The 20,828-nt window shown below is 43.0% G+C and overlaps 1 protein-coding gene across 1 annotated transcript in view; it reads left to right on the forward strand.

Annotated features, from left to right (window-relative positions):
- The first annotated feature begins 4,023 nt into the window (after positions 1–4,023).
- The window catches only part of LOC145392743 (uncharacterized), an 80,681-nt gene continuing 63,876 nt past the window's right edge, over positions 4,024–20,828 (forward strand). The window contains exons 1-3 of the mRNA XM_080267039.1: positions 4,024–4,058; positions 10,108–10,206; positions 16,328–16,580. Of these exons, the coding sequence (XP_080123165.1) occupies positions 4,044–4,058; positions 10,108–10,206; positions 16,328–16,580 (367 nt within the window). The 5' untranslated portion in view covers positions 4,024–4,043. The remainder of the gene's footprint in view (positions 4,059–10,107; positions 10,207–16,327; positions 16,581–20,828) is intronic.

Below are 20,828 nucleotides of genomic sequence, written 5' to 3' on the forward strand. Positions count from 1 at the left end.
CCGTCAGGACTGGGCTGCAGCAGTGTCTCCTACGGGGCTTGGACAGGAACAAGGAACTCCCGGGTGTAGGCGGTGAGCCCAATATCGGGCCTTGCCACCACTCTAGCGTCTCCTCCGGGGCTATATTCCCGGGTCGTGACGAAGGGCTTCCCGAAGGGAAAGAGGCTGGAGGAGGACTCACAATACTCGTGTCCTCTCGAGTACGTCTGGAGGCCGGAGCCTGGGGTTGCCTTCCCCTGTTACATACTCTGGCTGTAGCTGTGGACTTGCCTGGCGTACGGGGAACACCTGTAGGGCGGACGGGGCCGTTCTTTCGCCGCGGCTTGGGACCGCCGGCATGGTGCTGCTCCCGTAGTAGGAGATAAGCCAGAGTGAGGGGCACAGAGGCCACACTCTCTCCAATACGGATTGAATCTACCTTCAGGGGCTTCTCTACCCTGGTACGTGCCCCGGCCGGAGCCGAGTGCCTACCCGTATGGAGAACAACTGCAGGACGTACGGGGCCGTCCTCGCGCCGCGGCTCAGGACCGACAACGGGGTGTTGCTCCCGTAATAGGGAAGTGTTACACGTATGGTAGCAGGGACTCTTTACCCTGGTCCGTACTCTGGCCGTAGCCGGAAGCTGATCTATCCGATCAGGAACAACTGCCTGACGTACGGGGCCGTCCTCGCGCCGTGGCTCAGGACTAACGACGGGGTTTTGCTCCTGAAGGGGAGAACAGCAAGGGAGTGATGCGCTGGGGCAACTGTCTCTCTCTGGTGTGCTAAGGCCGGAGCCTGGGGTCGCCTTCCCCTTCACACACTTTATAAGGCCGTAGCCTTGGGCCTCCTGCCCTAGAGGGTGTAACAAAGCCGTCAATACGGTGTTACCTGGGACTGAATCTGGTTCAGTCCCACCCCTATTCTGGTGATCATTGCTCCGCCCGCAATGTAGTCTACTTTCCCTGATCACCTGGGGTTGGGACAATTGCGGGGAACAAGGGCCTAGGATCGTGATGTCCTGGTGACCCTCTTGAACGGGGTCACTAACCCCACCGTTGTGTCCTCCTGGGGTGGTGGTGCGGTGACGGCCCGGTGGTGGGGTGGGGGTGGTGTGGTGGGAGGTCCGGTGGCGGCCACGGCGGGCATTTTAGTTTTTGATACGTTAATGAATTCTTGCCACACTACCCCTCCCTGTAAAACAACTAACTCAGTGTCAAATGGCCACCCTTTACGGGATTATGGTGTCTGGCACCATATATATATATATATATATATATATATATATATATATATATATATATATATATATATATATATATATATATATATATATACTTAAGTCAGTCTTGACGTATGCACCACCCCTGATGCCTGAGCCAATGAGAATCAAACTAAAGTAATAAGTTGTGGAAAACAGAGTTTCCATTGGCAACCACCACAACAGTAGTACAAAAACAGAGTACCAGACTGGAGGTGGGTGCGGCAGCGAATTTTAATTTACACATATGTGCTAAATAGAGAGAGAGAGAGAGAGAGAGAGAGAGAGAGAGAGAGAGAGAAATACAAAACCCAAAGGAAAATAGAAAAATGCAATAGTATCACGAATGTGGGTTGTGTGTGTTCGGGACACTCACGCCAGTGTGGTGACAGATATTTTGGGGAAATATTCGAAATGTTTGCCCCCCCTGGCAAAAATCCTGGATACGCCACTGGTGTTTCTGAGATTAGTGTCTGTGGGAGATTCATACTGCTTAGCTTGTGTAAGCAACAAAGAAACAGAAAACCATGGTGGAGGCCGCAGAGGCGACGAGTGCGGGTGTTTCAACGTGGCGGCCAAAGTCACAGGCTCGGTGCTTTGACAGCCCCTCCATATTTTAGAGCTCAGTGGTACAGTCTGGTGACGACTGACTGTCTCCAACTTTTCCATGAAGAGGGAATTAAGCTCACAAGGCAGCCAATTATGATCCTTGGGCTTGGGGAGGTTCTCAATATCCAGTCACTCTACGAGGACTCAGGTGGCCCTACGTTGTTTGTATTAAATTAGTATAACGATTAAGAACATTAAATTGGCTGAAGAGACTGTACTTACAACCAAGATACGTGTTCGAAGGTGAACGAGTATTGTTATGAAAATACATCAAGGAGTGTCTTTGTTGTACGTGATCTGCAGAAGCGGTACACTGCGTCAAGGTCTGGCGCGAATCGATCGTGTCCAAACATGAAACAAGACAAAAACCTTAGCGGGACCTTTGCCGCGGTCCTCGTTCGCGTGCACGCAGCCAGCTGCCAGCTATCGTCTATCAGTTAGGTGTTGGCAGCTTTGCTCAGTGGAGTGTAGCGAGAGAGACAGCGGTTGCTGGAAACTTCTTTGACTTGGGAATTACCTATCACCGAATTTTTGTGTGGTACGACTTTGGGAAATGATGTTATCCACCAAGAAGAGATGTCGGTCACCTCAGTTGGCTGGTACAGCAACCAAAAAAAACAGAAGAGAGGATGAAAATGAAATGGTGGGTGAATTATATTCTTGTACACGAGGGTTTATTATGTCTGCATTTGCGTGAAAAAATAATAATTAAGGATGAGATAGGTTGTTCATTTAGAGAATAAGATAACCTCAAGGCAGTTTGGTTTTAGAGAAGGTATTTCGGTATCATAAACGCTGTTTTGCATGAGTTACTACAGGAAATAGGTGGGTGGGTGAGCTGTATTTGAATTTCACGAAAACGTTTGATAGTCCCACATGAAAGATTGGTTTGGAATATACTAAAAAAAAAAAAAAATACTAGCATAGACTTTTTTTTTTTTTTTTTTAACGGATGAGGAGCTACCTCGCCGACAGACAGATGAGACCTATGATTGATAATATTTATTGTAAAGATATAGAGTACTGTACATATTGCCACACACCTTCTTCAGTAAAATATAGGCAGTGGTTGTGGGTTTTCAACATGGATGTGATAAATGGAGTGCCCCAGGGAGAAGTTTTAGTCCCCATTAAATTCATGATATATAATGAACTTCGATCATATATCATGTATGTTTTTGATGCAAAAATCATGAAGAAAATTGTGAGTTGCAGGATGATTTAGATCAGTTGCATAAATGGAGCCAGTTATGGAAGACTGATGTTAACACCAGCAAGAAAAATGTTTTAGAGAGCTAGGCCACTTGGGCCACACAGCCCCGCTGGGTGACAGGAGAACGCTACTTCTCCCAGCAGGGCAGTTATCCGGGCGGGTCGCGAACACCTTTCGGTCTCGAGTCAAGCGCTGCCCCGCTTCCCCGGAGAGAAAGAAACCGTCCCTCTTCCTGCATGTGGATGACTGCCCTCTTGTGTTATATATGAATGTAAGATCATTTTACATATAACCCAATGGGTGTTGTCTAGTTAAAAAAAAAAAAAAAAAAAACGGTTTACGCTGGCATTATTTTGTTTGTACTGTACCATACTTGCAACGAATGATGATGTGAATAAAATACCGGTACCTCAGTATACAGAAATTTGAGGTTTTTCTGAATGAATATTTTTTCTTAATGCGGAAAAACATTCTTTAACCATACTGTTTTTAGGTACCGTAGTGTGTGGAACTAAAACCACCCACTGTAAATCAAAATATATTTTGGTTATGGTGACTATTGGCAGTCATAGGTCCGGAACAGGTCTCCACAAGCACGTTCAACTCGGAGCAAGGGTTGCCAATTTAGCACTTTTCGCTAAATCTGGGGATATTCATTCAGGAACAATTCACACGTAGGAGCAAGAAGTCTAGCGGTATTTATAGATTTGCCGGCAATGTTCCGTTCTAGAAATGTAAGCACTTTCGAAACGATTTTCTGAGGTTCTGTATTTATCGTTATTATTGCTAAGGCTTGGGACTTTGCAACCCCACTTTGCTCCTTGTGGGGACTGAGTCACTGAGGTGAGGAGGCAGTGGACATTTTCTAGTCATTGGTGGTGGTGGTGGTCTGGCCTAACGTGCCAGCAAACGTATCGTCTTGCAGTGGTCGGCAGAGAAGCACGAACAATCACAGTTTTGACAGTAATAACGGTCTATATAATGGCATCACTAGAGGTAAGATTGTTTTGCGGTGGTTGGTAGGGAAGCTGGAGGTTAAGATTACATTTTTACTCATCGATTATGTGTTGTTGTCATGACTGGCAAAGGTTTATGTTGATAATAGTTTAGTATGTCGCATATTTTGGGCGTATGTGATACATAAGAGTATTCATGTGCTGAAAGTTGAGTATTGCACGTGATTAGAACGCTGAAGACTGGTGGGCGTCATCTTAGAACGCCATGGAGAAACGTAGAACGAAGTGACTTGTCAGTGTGTACGGAAGTTTTTGTAAGTTAAAACCGTAATTTATCCTAGCCGAAGTTACTTTATGTTAGCCAAAATTATCCTAACCTAGCCCTTGTGTAATCATATTTTCCTTGCTAATCGATGAACCCTGATTGAAATATATATTGTAAACGTATAGAGTGCAAATAGGCTACAACTAAGTGTGGGTCTTGCCACGCACCTTCACCAGCAAATACAGTTATGTACAGTCACTGGTTATAAATTCATGGGTCTTTATGCTCAAAAAGTGCAATTTTGTACACTTTTACACCTCTTGTGTAAGGAGTTGTAAACCTTTTACAATAGTTAAAAAAAAAAAAAAAAAAAATGAATCAGTTCAAAAGTAGAAAAAAATGGATAATCCTTTTAATAGTGGTGCAAAGTGTTTAAGAAGAAAGATTCAGACGTGTTATTGTGGTGCATGAAGGCAGACAGACGCCATCTTAGAACACCATTTTTTAATGAAATCACTTATCAGTGCCTCTTTATCCAAACAACCTAAAAATTTTTAATTTAGCCCAGCTTTATTTATCCTAACTGAACTTAACCTATTTTATGCCAACATGTCCAATTTTATGCAAACCTAACCTATTGATGTTTCCTCTTCATAATCGAAATCGCACATCTCTACACCTCGCCAGTGTCAATAAGTCAGTTCAGAGGTAGGTAAAAAAAGTAATAATTTTAAGGGCTTGTCCTATGTCTTCATAGGGATAAACAATTTTTTGTTTGTTTTTGGTTTTTAAGATGTGGTTCTGTGTCTCAGGATTACCATTTTTATAACAACACTTGCAAATCCATCCTCACCTAACTTGATATAGTTTATGCAGACCTATCTGTGTGTCAGTTGCCAGATGCCGTAATCCCATAAGGGGTGGCCATAAACAGATGGCCTCTATGTTGCCCTATCCCCCACCATTTCACATGTATTGCATACTTCTAAATAGGAAGGGTAAAGTTTAAGTGGGGGGTCCAATTGGATCCTGGAACACATCCCCTCCATTATATGTATATTTCAGTGGGGAAAATCGTTCCGATATATGAAATTTCGGATTACGAATTTTTTTTTTTTTTTTTTTGGTCCCTATCCTTTTCATATTTCGAGGACTCACTGTACTGTCGTGCAGCGACTTTTTTACATCCCAGCTCACTTCCCAGTTTCTTGTCACTGCTTTCAAAGAACCAGCAAACTCTCTTCCTTGTTGTACACTTTCAAGCACTTCACTCTCCAAACTTCCATCCCTTCTCATCACACTACCCAAGTGCTTAAATGCATTCACATTTTCCATTTCCTCATCATCCAACCTCACAGTACATTCAATTACTTCATTTCTCTCGAAGACAATAACTTTACTCTTCCCTACATTCACCTTTAGATTCCATTTCTTACTCTTCCAAACTCTTTCACCAAGTCTTGCAGTTCCCCTTCCCCATCACTGAACAATACAGTATCATCTGCAAACAATAGTAGCTACAGAGAGTTTCTAAATGTTGCTCTCTCTCATTAAAGCTGCTGCAACATCCACTGCCCTACCTAGTATCTCTTCTATAATCCCTTCCATATACAGATTGAACAACCATGGAGACATGACACATCCCTGTTTCAGTCAAACATTCATACTGAAAAATTCACTATTCACTCATACTGCAGCCTTAGACCCCTCATACATACCGGTACTCTTCATGGCATTCAACAACTTCCCTTTCTCCATATGTTCTTAATATTTTCCTCATTCCATGTCTCTCCACCCTGTCATATGCTGTCACCAAATCCATGAAGGCTGCCTACAACTTCTTTCCCTTTTCTAGAAACTTTTCCACTAAAGACCTAAGAATTAATATCTGATCTATGCAACCTCTTCCCTTCCTAAAACCTCCCTGTTCTGCACCAAATAATTCCTGTTATTTCTTTAACTCTATTAATAGGTATCCTACCATATACTTTTCCTATTACACTAAGCAGACAAATACCCCTGTGATTACCACATTTCCTTTTCCCTATTACCTTTGTGCAGGGGAATAATTATATTGTACCTGACTTCCAGTCCTCTGGGACTATATCTTCCTCCCAGGCTAACCTTCACATCATCCATATCCATTCTACTACTATCTCTGCCCCATCCTTCAGCATTTCACTACATACTCCATCAGTTCCTAGGGCTTTCTCCAGTTCTTTCTTCATTCTTTCCACTGCTTCCATCCTAATGAATTTTTTCTCTCTCCTTACCTCCCTCCTGCTCCCAGCCACTGATACTCACATTACTTTCATTCTCTATGTTTAATTGTTCCTGAAAGTGTTCTTGCCATCTGCCCACTTTTTTTCACTTCTCCACTAGCAATCTACCATTTTTATCTTTCACTCCCTGACTAACTTCTTTATCACCCTGTCTTATCTCTTTATCTCTTTCCAGAACATTTTCTTACATTTCCTCCTTTTTACTCTCAAATTCCTTCCAAATTCCTCATCCATTCGCTTCTTACTCTCCCTTACAAACCTTTTCACCTCTCTCACCCTCTCTACATATAACTCTTCCATTTCTCAACTTCACACCACAACCTCCCACCCACATACTACATGCATTCGTCTTTTGTGCCACAGCTTGTCTCATCTCTTCATTCCACCGTGCTGTTCGTTGTACCGTCTTACGTCTTCTCTTCACACACCACCTCACATGCTGCACAGATTTCTTCCGTGAATGTCTTGCACACACCTCCCACCTCTCCCCTCTGTTTCAGTCGTAGTTACCTAATCGCTTCTCCACTTCCCTCGTATATTCTGCCATTTTTTCATCGTCATGCAACCTTTCTGCCCTACTTGTATGGACTGCTTCCTCCTGTCCTTCCCTCCTATTCCTCCATTGCATTTGAACCATGATATTCACCACTATCACATGATGGTCAGAAAGTCCTCTCCCAAACCTCTGTGTGCTCTTGCATCCATTACACACTTTCTTATTCTGTCATCCACACACAAATAATCAATCATTGCCCTCTGTTCTTTCAGTTCACCTCCCACCCTTCTTACCACACGTCATGTATACCTGTGGATCATTTTGTGTCTAAAGAGGATATTGGCTATCACCAACTCCCTCACTGAACAAATGTCCATTAGAGCACTTCCATTCTCATCCATTTCTGCAGGCACACCCCACTCACCAACTTCTGCAGGCACACCCCACTCACCAACTGCTCCATCCACCCTCACAGTCCCAACTTTTCCATTCATATATCGAAAACACTCTCATTCCTTCCAAACTTTTCCATGCATGCTTCCACATTTGCCCAGAATTCTTCTTTTCACTCTGCTTGCAAGATCTTGTGTTGGTACAAACCTAACCAGACTTATCCCAACCTAATCTGACCCTTATTTACTTTTACTGTATTTTACCTTTTTATTGATGGATCTTCTTCATACTCGAATATGCACTTCCCTGGACCGTTACAAAGTCACTGGATCAATTCATAGATTATATCTATCTCTGTCTATCTATCTATTTATATAATATACAGTATATATACTAGTATATACATATATATATATATGTGAGCATATATTTAAGGGTGGTCTTACAGTATGTCCCCATGAAAATTGTTTTTTTTTTTTTTTTTTTTTTTTTTTTTTTTTGACATGCACTCTTAGAATTGGTGAGAAATTGTGATACAGCACACAAAAAATATCGTGGGGCCTGTGTCAATACATATAATTTGTGTGTGTGTGTGTGTGTGTATCAGTATAATTTTATAGGAAGAGTTGTAAGTTTTAAATGAAAAGGCATTATTCCAAATAGAATGGGTTAGAGAAATTAGTGTTTTTTCCCTGACCAGTAAATAATACAAGTGGGGAGGGTAAAAAATATATATATATATTTATGTGTGAACATATTCAAGGTTAGTGGTAGAAACAGCTGTTGTTAACAGCATCTGCTTGAGGGCCCCCACAGTTTTATACATTAAAAAATTTTGCAATTAAAAAAAAAAAATGGTGGCAGAAAGGATTAACATAATACCGTAGAAACCTAACATTATTTTTACTAACCTTTCAGATAGTGACAGAACTGATTTCTTTGCACAGTGGATCTAAATGCTATACGTTTGCAGAAGCATCCCTTCCAAAGAAAGTCAAACAGGACACCCAAAAATAAGATTCTTTTAGTTTTAGATATCTAGACAGATTCCCTTTCAAAGTTTGGAGTTCATAGCTAGGGGGAAAGGTGGGAGGAGGAAAACTCTTCTAGAGTTGTCCAATTGTGTACATGAAGGATGAAATAATGGTTAACTGTTGCAACAGAAAAGGGGTGAGTCTGTAGACAGATCGGTGTTACGAGTTTGCCTTAACAGTTTAATTGCATATTGTCCCCATATCTAAATGAAATTTGTTGTTGTTAGCCCTGAATGAATACAGAAGTATTTAACCCCTTTATTCCTGTGACATCATACTTTACTAGTTTATTCTTGCCGGATGTGACAAAATACCAAATCGGTGGTCATTTACTGAGTCAGCACTCTTAATGGGAAAATTACATTTTTATCACCCTGTAGGTTCCTGTACACCTAATTACTGTATCAGAAATTCAGTAAAAATTTTGTTTTTAATTTATCTAAATAAGAAAATCAGGATTCAGAGCAAAAACTTGCTAAAGTTAGTAGAAGTGTCTTTCCTTTAGCTTGACAGCTCACCTTGACAGACTCCTATTTTGTATAAACATTGATTTAATGTGCAGATATGTTTATTTGAAAGGTACCTCAATATTTATGCAATACAGAAGTCTGTCAAGGCGTGTTGACGACCTAATGGAGAAATATTACCTTTTGCACGTTTTCTCTCTGAATCCTGAGACGTACAGTATTTTATTAATACTGTAGTTAAATTAAGTGCAGTTTTTTAATTGAAATTCAGATAATTGTATGATCATGTATAGTGACCATGTATGTGTATGACCATGTATAGTGAAAAAAATTTTAATACAGTAATCCCTCATTGATCTGGACACTCCATATCTGATCATGCTCCGAATATGGATGTTAGGCCTTGGCTCAATCAGCTCCGTATCTGGATTTATTTGTCTGTAATTGAACAAAAGCTCCGGCATTGGCGGCCGGCCAGCCAACAAGGTCAAAAAAGTTCATTGGGTGGCTCACTGGCCCCTGTGTCCACATGCGGGTAATAGGCTGTAACCCACAAGCAGAGCAAACAAGGGTGTCCAACACCCTACCAAATGGTCAAAATCCCCTGGCTGCCTCGATCACTGGTAACATACCAGCAGTGCGCAAAGAAAACAGAACATAACTCACAAGCTGGGTAGTGACCATGTAGACAAATAACGGAGTGACTTGGAGCCTACTATGGTGCTTTTTTTAACTTGGTGGAGAGACGCAAATGCAGCATCCATTCAGGAACCAAACTTCCACACTGATGTCTGTGCCTTGCTGTAGCGAAGTTTTGTTAGCTGCATGGTAACATCAGTTCACATGGGATGGCCCTATAAAGGCAGTTGATTTCCCGTTGTTGATGGGCCAGCTTGATCAACAGACTTAGGTGCAACAACCCCCAGGCCTGCGACACTCTAGGTGGTCTTTGTTGCCCATTGCTACCACACATCCTTGTGTATGACCTGGGTAAACCCTATGCAGGATCTGGGGCAAGATTGCTATTATACCAGTCCTGACTGGATTTGTCTAAAACTGCCATGCCAGGCTAGTGTGGAAGCCTCATGAAAATGTGGCTATACATTATAAACAATGTCAGCAGCAGGCACTATTTTTGTATTTCCTTTACAGATTGTCTCTTCAACTACTAGGAGATTCTCCAGTACAACATCTGTACCAGTGGCTGTCCAGGAAGGCTTATTAAAAAGAATTGAGATCGTTGGACAGGAGGTGAGCTATTTGATCCCATTCTTTTTTATTTGGGAGCTTTTGTAACAGCTCATCTTTAGCTATTAGGCTCATTATACACAACCCATTGATGCTGAGTGACACTCCCTTGAAAATATTGTGGCAGCTACCAGATGATTTTGTTCAACTTAGGAACAGCCTCTCATATACATTGAATGTGTTTATTAAGACTCTCTAAGTTATCCAATGTGAAAGGCTCATCTTAAGCTTAATACATTTGTCAGGAGATAACAGGAGTATGAAAAAGACAGCCTTGTGCTCACTGATAATATCCTCTTGTATGTTAATGGTGCAGCTGTGTTGATAATGTACCATGAACTGAAGCTTACTTCAATACAGGGCATGACTCTGACTGCGAATGACCTCAGTAGACACCAGTTAATATGGAATTTCCTGCACTTTATATATACAGTATTATATAAATATCAGTTTCGTTTTTGAAGGCTCCAACATGCTTGAATGTCAGCCTTGGTCACCTAATGGTGGCTTTCCATGCTGCTCAATCTCTGGCAACCTCCCTGTTCAATCCCTTAACCCTGAGGTCACACTTAACCCATCCCATCCGGGAGTCATGTATACATGTCGTCCTGGGGTCATCTGGGTGACATGTATACACGATCTAGTAATCCGCGCCCTTGTCTTAATATGCAGCTGGTTATTTCCACCACATGCAGCCACTGGCAACCCTCTGGCAAGCTCCAGTTGCCTGCGCACCTCCGTCATAGTTAGACCTACGCAAAAACTTTTCCCTGTGTCCAGACCCTCAGCTGAGCGCCTGGGGCCATCAACTTCAACGCCAATGAAGTCTGAAGGCCCAAAAAGGAAAGGCCTTAGCGATAGTGCAGTAGGGAGGGAATTGGACTTGCCATTATCGTCAATAATGGGTGGGGAAAGTGACTCCTTCTCCGACGAAAGTGACCTCACCATGCTGAGTGGGGAAATGTATGCATCAGATGAGGAGGGTGACTGTGAGTTCTCCACTGTGTGACGTTCTCTTGCCTCTGCATGATCATCAGCCTTTTCTGATGATGAAAAAGGGTCAGATGATAGTGATGATCCTGCCGAGGGGGTTATTTGCACAGTGAAGATGGAAGGGGAGGTAGGGAGTGAAGAAAGGGAGGAGGTGGAGGATGGCGAGAGGAGGAAATGCCACAGGCTGAGCCGTGCACCAGAGCATGAGTCATGACCTACCGTGGAAATTTCCACACATCTTCCCTCAACACTAGCCTCTCCCACATGGCCTACATCTGCACCTGCATCACCACATGCCTCACTACGTGCCTTGCCACGCTGGCCTGCCTCACCAAGTGCCTTGCCTCGCAGGCCTGCCTCACCATGTGCCTCGCCACGCCGGCCTGCCGCACCATGTGCCCCACCATGCCAGCCTGCCACACCACATGCCTCACCATGTGCCTCATCACCACATCCAAGTACATTAGGGTATGTTGGTGCAGGTGTACGTCCAAAATCTGTTTATGGCTGGGAGGCAGGTGCCCATTCCCGAGTATCACCACAGTCACTGTCACCAGCATCATCACCATCACCACCAGCATCACCTGCCTCATCTAGCAATGATTTGGTGAATTCGCCACCATGCTAGGGGCCATGGCAGAGCCCAGGGCAGTCCACGTGCACGGCATACAATGCAGGAACCAAGGTTGGGTAAGACTGAGACATATACCTGGGAGGATGGAATGGGGTTTCAACCTGAGGTACCTGTGTTTGATGACACAGTCGCAGGTATGCAGCCAGAATTCCCTTGTAATCCATCATCTACTGCTGTAGAATTTTTCCTTGCCTTTTTTCACGATATCAATGATGGATTTTATCGCGAAAGAAGTACATGCATCCAGGGAATTCTGCTGCAGTTGGGGTGAAACCTCGTACATAAGAGAGAGTGCAAAAATGAAAGAATGGACCGTGATGGATGTTAGTGAGATGTATGTTTGGCTAGCATTGACTGTGTTGATGCCTCTTATAAAAAAACACAATATTGATGATTATTGGCCCGTGGATGGTATTGCATCTACCCATATGTTCAGTAAGTATATGCCACGGGACCGCTACCTTGACATATTTAGGTACGTGGTTTCCTCCACGGATGTGGGCCCACATCTAAACAATAGGATGTGGAAAATTCGCCCGATTCTAGAAATGATGGAGAAATTTTGATCATATTTCAGGCCATCTCGAACGGGATTGAGGCATCAGGGAATAGATAGATAGATAGAAAGTGCATTTAATACACCTAACCAACTGAACATCATAACTTAGCCTAGCCTACCTTAAATGTGCTTGGAACACTTACATTAGGCTACAGTTGGGTAAAATCATGAACACATACCCGGTTTTATAATAATGTGTTGAATATCTTGTATAATTTATTGAATACTGAAAGTACACCTTATCATAAGTCAGCCGATCATAAATCGGGGACCGCCTGTACACCAAACTCTTGTTTTTCGACAGTTCGTTGTTTTAACGCTTATAAATCTATACCCTTTTTCGTTGCTCGACATGGTTATCCTCACCATTTTGGCAATTCAAACTGCTTGCTGCCAGACAGACCGGCTGAGTTGCCTGTCTCCTGCTCTTTGCCCTGCTGATTGGTTGCCTCTTCATCTGTCTGCATTTCATTTTGGCCTCGTGGAATACTGCAGCACCACTATGGCTCCACCCAAGACCCCTTCTATTACCCCTGTCAAGCGCAGTGATGTGCTTTCCAACCTGAGTGAGTGTTTCACTAACACATGGTCAGGTTATGATCAGGTTTACCGGTACCAGATCTGAACTCGGCCATGTTATCAAACTCCTCAATTTTCATTACCAAATTCTTAACCCCTTAACCGCGGGGCGTCACTTTCGTGACGCACTGGTGCAATGGATCATACCACGGGGCGTCACTTTAGCAATTCTGTGTTATTTTGAATTTGCCCAGGCTTTGAAGTGGTCGCTTGTATCATCTGTCAGTACTGCCAGTGTCTAACAATAGTCAGTGCTGCTATTGTCATCTGTTTTCCCATCAAGTGTTGACAATTTAGCCATTTCTCCCCATTCTTGACTCCCCTCCCTACCTCCCATCCATTACCCTCTCCTCCCGCCTGCCCCAGCTGCGCAGTGCTAGGCATATCTTGCCTGGATTTTCCCACTCATTTCATCCATTGGAATGAGCCCTATGGCTAATTCTCATACAAAATAATATACTGTATATAAAAAAGAAAAAGGTAATTGATAGTGCCATACACCTGGAATTGGCTAATTATCACCTGGCAACACCCCACGTGCACTCGTTCGCTAATTTCCCTGTTTATTTCCTCTTGAAATATGCTGTATGACCTGTTCTCATAATAAAAATATATATAAGAAAGAAAGGGAGAAGCCTAAGTGATATTTACATTCACTTGGAACTACATGATTTATTATGTATTGCCTAGATTTCCTGCCAATCATTTCATAGCGTATATATTAGCAACTGTCACCACGCTGACGTTGGCAACCCTTCACTGCCCCTAGACCCCAGCATTCAGTTTGCTGTCGTCTTTCAAGGTGAAATCACGTCGGATTCGCGCCTGTCCAATTCCGCTGCTTTTTAGCCCCATGCAAAGGTCCCTGTGACCTCTACCCCTACTAAACCTCGTGTGGGAAGGGGTAAAGGCTAAGTGACTCTGCTGTGGAACATGACCTGGCTAATTTATCAATGATAATGATGGACAGTAACTACGATCTTTCTGGTCTCTAAAACAGTGCAAATGAAAATGTAAATTATGTGTAAATAGCAAGTGAAAGCAATGAATGTAAATATAACAACGGTGGAAAATAGTTTTATAAGTTACTGCAAGTGATTGCATAACAGTGTAAATAAAATAGAAATGTAAATAAACTAGAGAATGTAAGCAGAAATGTAAATAATTAGTAATATAAGAATACGAGTATAAATACTACGAGTAATGAAAGTGAAAGTAATGATAATGAAAGTGACAGCTTTGCTCTCTACTCTAGTATACATGAGAAAGTGAATGCCTGGAGTGAAAATAAACTACTAGTACTGAAAGAAACTTATAGATAAATATTGTAAAGTAGTAATATAAGAATACAAGTATATATACTAGGAGTAATGAAAGTGAAAGTAATGAAAATGAAAGTGACAGCTTCGCTCTCTACGCTAGTATACACGAGAAAATGAATGCCTGGAGTGAAAATAAACTACTAGTACTGTAAGAAACTTATAGATGAATATTGTAAAGTAGTAATATAAGAATACGATTATATATACTAGGAGTAATGAAAGTGAAAGTTAAAGTAATGAAAATGAAAGTGACAGCTTCGCTCTCTACGCTAGTATACACGAGAAAGTGAATGCCTGGAGTGAAAATAAACTATTACTGAAAGAAACTTACAGATATTGTATATATAAATAAGTGTAATAAAGTACTGGGAATATAAAGTGTGAGTGACAGCTCCGCCTCAGAATACCATCGGGAACCAGCATGGGAGGAACGCTCGTATGGGCTCGTAACTTACATTGCTTTCACAGTGTTTTTTTGGGGGAATATAGATTCCAAACTACTTGAAATTCATAGAATAGTGTTTGTAGTTATAATATCAGGCAGTGGTAACCATATTACGGGGTGTCAGGAAGTGTAAAGTGGAGACTTCGTTACCCAACTTCAGAAGTCTCCACAAGTCCTATGGTAGTTGACGAAGGCTCAACAAACATCCCAGGAGAAAGCTGAAGGTATGTGCCATATGCATGTGTAATTATAATATTCTAGGACTGGTAACTGATTTTTGTCAAATATTTTTAAAAAGTCAGTCGGACCATGAACATCTCTGCATGAGGTGCACAGACCGCCTCCGACATGCCCACGCTTAAGGGGTTAAAGCAAGCATTGATTCATCACTAATTATATATACCCATTGAAATAATCACTCCTTGTAATTAGCAGCATGTTTATTATATTTGCACTATGTAGGCTAGCAGATTAATCAAAGAGAGCAGACAATCCGCTGTCTCCATCGTCTGTATCTTCATAAGTGTGAAAAATCTGCTTGGTAATGGATCATGCTGGTTCATTACCAGACAAATTTTTCATTACCAAATTGGCCCACATTGATAATGAAAAATATCAAATGGCAACCCTGGTGACGATTGCGCCAACGATTAATTAATGCTCTTAATGCACGATACTATCTTGGCACCAGTTTTACAGAATGCACATCTCATTGGGGGTCCTGGGTGCAAAACCCCTCACTTAGGTTTCAGAGCTTCAATTAGACTCCCATTGCTGTTTATGGTTTTAAGTTGAGTACCTTTGAGTTTGTTTGGTATGATGACATCATACCCAGTCGGCAGGTTCAGCAATAAACACTCTATTCAAGGCGTTCAGGTGGTTTTCTTTAATATTGATAAGTAGGTATGGTATATTTTGCTTGTTCTCCAGTATTTTTTAATAAAAATCAAATCAGTCATCTGAAATGTATGCAGTAATAAAATGTTTTTCGTGGAGAATGAAGGTTTATAAGAAAACAGCTCAGATACCTCTCACTTTCATTCATATTTACCGGTATTTTTTCCATCTTTATTGAATGCTTTTTGAGTGACGAAGGTGGTCAGGAACCTAACCCGTTTCATAACAATCTTAAGGGGAAAATCGGTTTGTTATTTGACCAGTTAGTTCTTCAACCACTTTTTATGGAATTCATCCCTGTCGAATAGGGGGGGTTAGGTGTACTGTATATAATTCAGTTATCTGCCATCACAATATCTGGCCCAATGCACTTTATGGTGCCTTTTGCTTGTCTCTCTTAAAATAGTATCTGACAAAATTATGAAATTTATATTTCCCCATAAATATCCCTTTGCCAATTCGTGAGTGTGCATTATTCACCGGTTCACATTACATGTATGGTATATGGTGGGAAGTATGATACAAAAGCTCACTCAGTCATTATGGGTGAAAACGTTCTTCATACTGGTAGTACAATACTCTTAGTAGCTATAAAGATAATAAAGATACAGATACTATGTAGCAAGGGTTTGAGAGTTTTTGTTGCGTTCAAGTTATAATAATTTGAGCTGATGCAAATTTATATTATTTTCCAGTCACACTATGAATGTGTAGTGTGTTCAAGAAGCATGGCTGGTACCACCCCAGCACAAGCACATCTTCAAGGAGCACCCCACATGAAAGCACTGAAAAGGTTTAATCAAGCCAAAGAAGATGAGGAATCCATGAGAGACAACAATGGAATGTTCAGTGACTCGCAAGATACCTCAAGAATTTTGTATCAAGGTGTAATTGGGGACGTTTCTACTAAGGCTGGGAACATGGAACATCATTCTAAAGATACTACTGGTAAGCATTACTGTTCATTATGTGATTCAGTACTGTACTAGCAGAAATGCAGAAAAAAAAAAATGTGTGCATGGAGGGCAAGTCTGCTGCATGTGACATAATGGTGAGGAGAGAAACTGGGAGGAAGTTGAGCATCAAGAACTGAAGAGGAACTGACACAAATTTTTTCATCTCTATTGTGACTCTACACTGAGTGGCAAGCCAAATGGTTTCCTGTACACCAAGAAACCATGTACTATGCTGGGTGGTAACCATATAACCAAATTATGGCACCTGGTGGTTTAGTGGGTAATTAAGGCGCCCAAATCAGACTGAGCCTGTGTAGGTTTATATCCAAGGGGTAGCTAGGGTTTATTGCTCATGTAATGCCACTCAGGGATGAGTGAGGCTGGTCACTCTCATCTTAAATGTCGGGACCAACTTGCCTAGCCCCGGCCTCCTACACTCCTCATGGGGCAACACTGGATTGGATGATGGATGGAAAAATTAAATAATGATCTCATGAATTACTTGATTCACCAAGTATGGTCATATATTAAGCCATACCCATACACTTTAGATGCAGTGTGGTATATATACAACCACCCAGATAAACGATGATCTGATTCCCCATACTTTCCCTCAGCAAGCGGTATCTGGCGGCTGTCACAGCACAGTTATATATCCTTTATTACACACTGGGGAAAATAGTATTTAGATAATTTCAGTAAATATTAATATGTATATAGTCAACTCACGTAAACTGCGTGATTATGGGCGACACAGCCTGTTGCACTTCATAAATTCGCACTTTGCGAAGCATATGATCCCATGTTAAAATGGCTTTATGGGCGACATTTCCTGAATTTTCATATATTGATTTACCAATTCCTGACCTTCACTAAAACGCAAAAGGAAAACTTACAGTAGAAACATGCAAGAGTAATACCGTATATTTATTATGAAAATTCGAGACCTTACCAGCGAATTGTTGTTGCAGTATCCGAGGCCGCACCACGGAAGCTGAATCAAAACACTCACAGCTGTTCTGCACAGGCCTCATCCTGTGCATCACAATCACTCTCATTACTACTGGAGGGGTTTTAGCTTTCTTGGGTATAATTTTTCTTTTTTTTCTTAGAAGGAATGGTTTGTGGGCTCTTAGCCTTTGGTTCTCTCTTGCATTAAAAAAAAAAAAAAAAAAAAAAAAAAAATCACCGCCTCCATCCTCAGTACACTCAAACACGAGAAAAATCTTTTTGGTAATGAATCATTCTGAATCATTACCGATCAAATTTTTCATTTCCAAATTGCCCCACATTTGGTAATGAAAAATACCAAATGGCAACCCTGGTGACAATTGTGCAAGTGATTAACGAATGCTCTTAAAGCACTATATTGTGCGGCCAGTTTTATGGAATGCACATCTTAGTTTGCACTAGGTTAGGTGCAGCCTGTTGCTGCCCCAGGAAACCCTCAAAGTCCAGGTCAGACACTACAGACATTACGTGATCTTGCTGCTGTGGCCGCCACTCACTCACACATCAGCCGCACCCCACCACACATACTCACCAGCCCTACCCTTACCCATCACACGCTTCAAATTATGCTCGCGAGATGCAAGAGAATACTGTATTTGCCTCAATTTTTCATGCCCGTCGCCCATTGCAAGTACAGTAGTAAACGCACTTTCTAAGTACAGTAATCACTCTAATATCTGGACGCCCAATAACCGAACATCCCCACTACCCGGACGTAATCGTCATGGGATCCAACATTCCCAAAATGGTCCGAAAACCCCCAAAAATTAAAAAAAAAAAAAAAAAAAAAAAATTCCCGTCCGTAATTTCAAATTACCGTGCACGCCGCGGGAGAGCATTGTTTTGGTGCATCATTCCTCCGACGTCCGATAGAGCGCCGCTGCATCCTCCCCACTTCCCGCCTGTCTCTCACCGCGAGTGCACACTCGTCATAATGGCTGCCCACGTGATCGCTTTTGTGGTGGTGCCCTACCTGCTGCAGGGCCTCCTGCTGCTCTCGGGCCTCCTCTTAGTGTGTGTGATGATGGCCCCGCCACCTGAGAAAAGGAAGAGAGTGGTGTTGACTCTGGAGAAGAAGAGGGAGATATTGGAGAAAGTGGATGCGGGTTGGTCTTCTTCCCGCATTCTTCGCGAGTTCAACCTGGCCTGGTCTACTTTGTTCGATATCAAGAGGTCCCGAGACAAACTCATGCAGTACACGGCTGACTTCTCGTCGAGAAGCAAACGCAATGTGGAAAGGAAGGTTGTTTACCCCCAAGTTTGCAGAAATCGACCGATCCACGTTGATTTGGTATCGACAACAACGTTCTGCTGGTGTGATGGTATGTGGAACGGAGCTGAAGGCTGCTGCTGAGAAGTTCGCAAGGCTTCACGACGCCCTAGACTTCAAGGCATCCGAGGGTTGGCTCTTCGCGTTCAAGTTGCAACATGGCCTTACCAACCGTAAAGCACATGGTGAAGCATTGGACGCTAACGAGGATGGAGTTGACGAGTTTCGGCACAAGGTGAAAGGCTTGATCGACAGGGAGGGCCTAACTCTCGGTCAAGTCTACAACGCCGACGAAACAGGCCTATTCTATCGCTCGCTGCCAACGAACACTCTAGCCGAGGAGACGGAGAAGCGTGTACCTGGCGCAAGCTTTCCAAGGAACGGATATCTGCTTTGTGTTGTGCCAGTGCTAACGGCATGCACCAGCTTAAGCCCGTTGTTGTTGGCCGCGCAAAGCAGCCTCGATGCCTTCGTGGGGTGATGGATGTCCTTCCTGTCGTCTGGTACCATTCTTTGAAGGCATGGTTCACAGCTGTGATCTTCAAAGACTGGTTTCACCGTCACTTCGTCAAGGAGGTCATCCATTACCAGACGAAGACACTGGGAATCCCACGCGACCAGGTAAAGGCTCTCCTTCTACTCGACAATGCACCTGCCCACCCGTGCGACAAGGACTTGGTTGCTGAAAATGGCCGTATTAGGTGCATGTTTCTGCCACCTAATACGATTGCTCTCATCCAACCAATGGACCAAGGATTGATCGTGGCAACAAAGCGCCTATACTGTCGGAAGTTCCTGGACGAGGTGATGGTTGTTCTCGAGGACGAGGACGAGCGCAGGGAGGGACGGGACACACGAGGCAAACGGACTTTGGAAAACCTTCGCCGCTACAACATCAAGTCTGTGCTGTACAACTGGGCTAGTGCATGGAAGGAAGTCCCTGTGAAAACTCTGGAAAATGGTTGGTCTCGTCTGCTTCTCGGAATGGATGTGGAGTACGATTTTCTAGGGTTTGACGTGGATGACTTCCATGCACGGCTACGTACGCACGGCGACGATGTAGATGTGGACGATGTTCGTGAGTGGTTGGATGACGACGAGGGCGATCCTGGGTATTAGACGTTGTCTGATATCGAGATCGCGTCTTCGGTTGCAGGTGTCAGTACCGAACTTGAAGATTCCGACACTGAAGGCGACGATGATGCGGACTCCTCTCAGCAGGACACTACTCCAGCCATCCCCAAGCTGAGCGCACTCCGGAAACATCTAGAGTTCGTCCTAGACTACCTGGAACACCCGGACTGCGACAGGGAGATGGGGCCCTTGGGACTCGTGGAGGAAGTGCGTGCTTTCAGGCAGCGCATCATCAATCGTCAGAATCGTCGGTCATTGTGTCAATCAACCATTGACAGTTTTTTCAGGCCCGTGACCCCCACTGTGCCTAGCCCTGGCTCCACTCCGTTGCCTCCCCAAGACAGGCCCTCATGCTCCGAGCCGCAGCCCAGCACATCAGCCACGGTGGAGTCACCGCTCGACGTGAGTTTGTGGCTGTCTTCGGAGTCCTCTGCAGTGGGTACGCCATCACCACGACCCAGCGATGCACCCCTAGGTCGCCTGCCAGTGATACTCTCGGACTCTGACAGTGAATAAACAGTAAGTACTTCTCCACTAGACCACACGGGAATTTTGAGTGTTGTACAGTGAAAAAAACAGTGTGTTGTGTTAAGTATTTAAAGTTGTGAGAGAAAAGACTCTAGAAAAAAAATTTAACGTAAATAGACTTGTTTGTTTTGGCTTTGGAAAATGAAAAGAATGGGAAAAGTTAAAGTGCAACACTTAGTAAGTTACGATGGAGCATTATTTAGACAAAAGTGCACACTGTGAAGAGAACGGACTTCTGTGTGTTATTGACTAAGTTCAGTGCAAGACTTCAGGAACAGTGTACTGCAAGTGCTTCAG

The sequence above is a fragment of the Coenobita brevimanus genome, chromosome 23, assembly GCF_032717465.1.
Source record: "Coenobita brevimanus isolate Jiangsu-jjx chromosome 23, ASM3271746v2, whole genome shotgun sequence".
In the NCBI taxonomy this organism is placed as follows: Eukaryota; Metazoa; Arthropoda; class Malacostraca; order Decapoda; family Coenobitidae; genus Coenobita; species Coenobita brevimanus.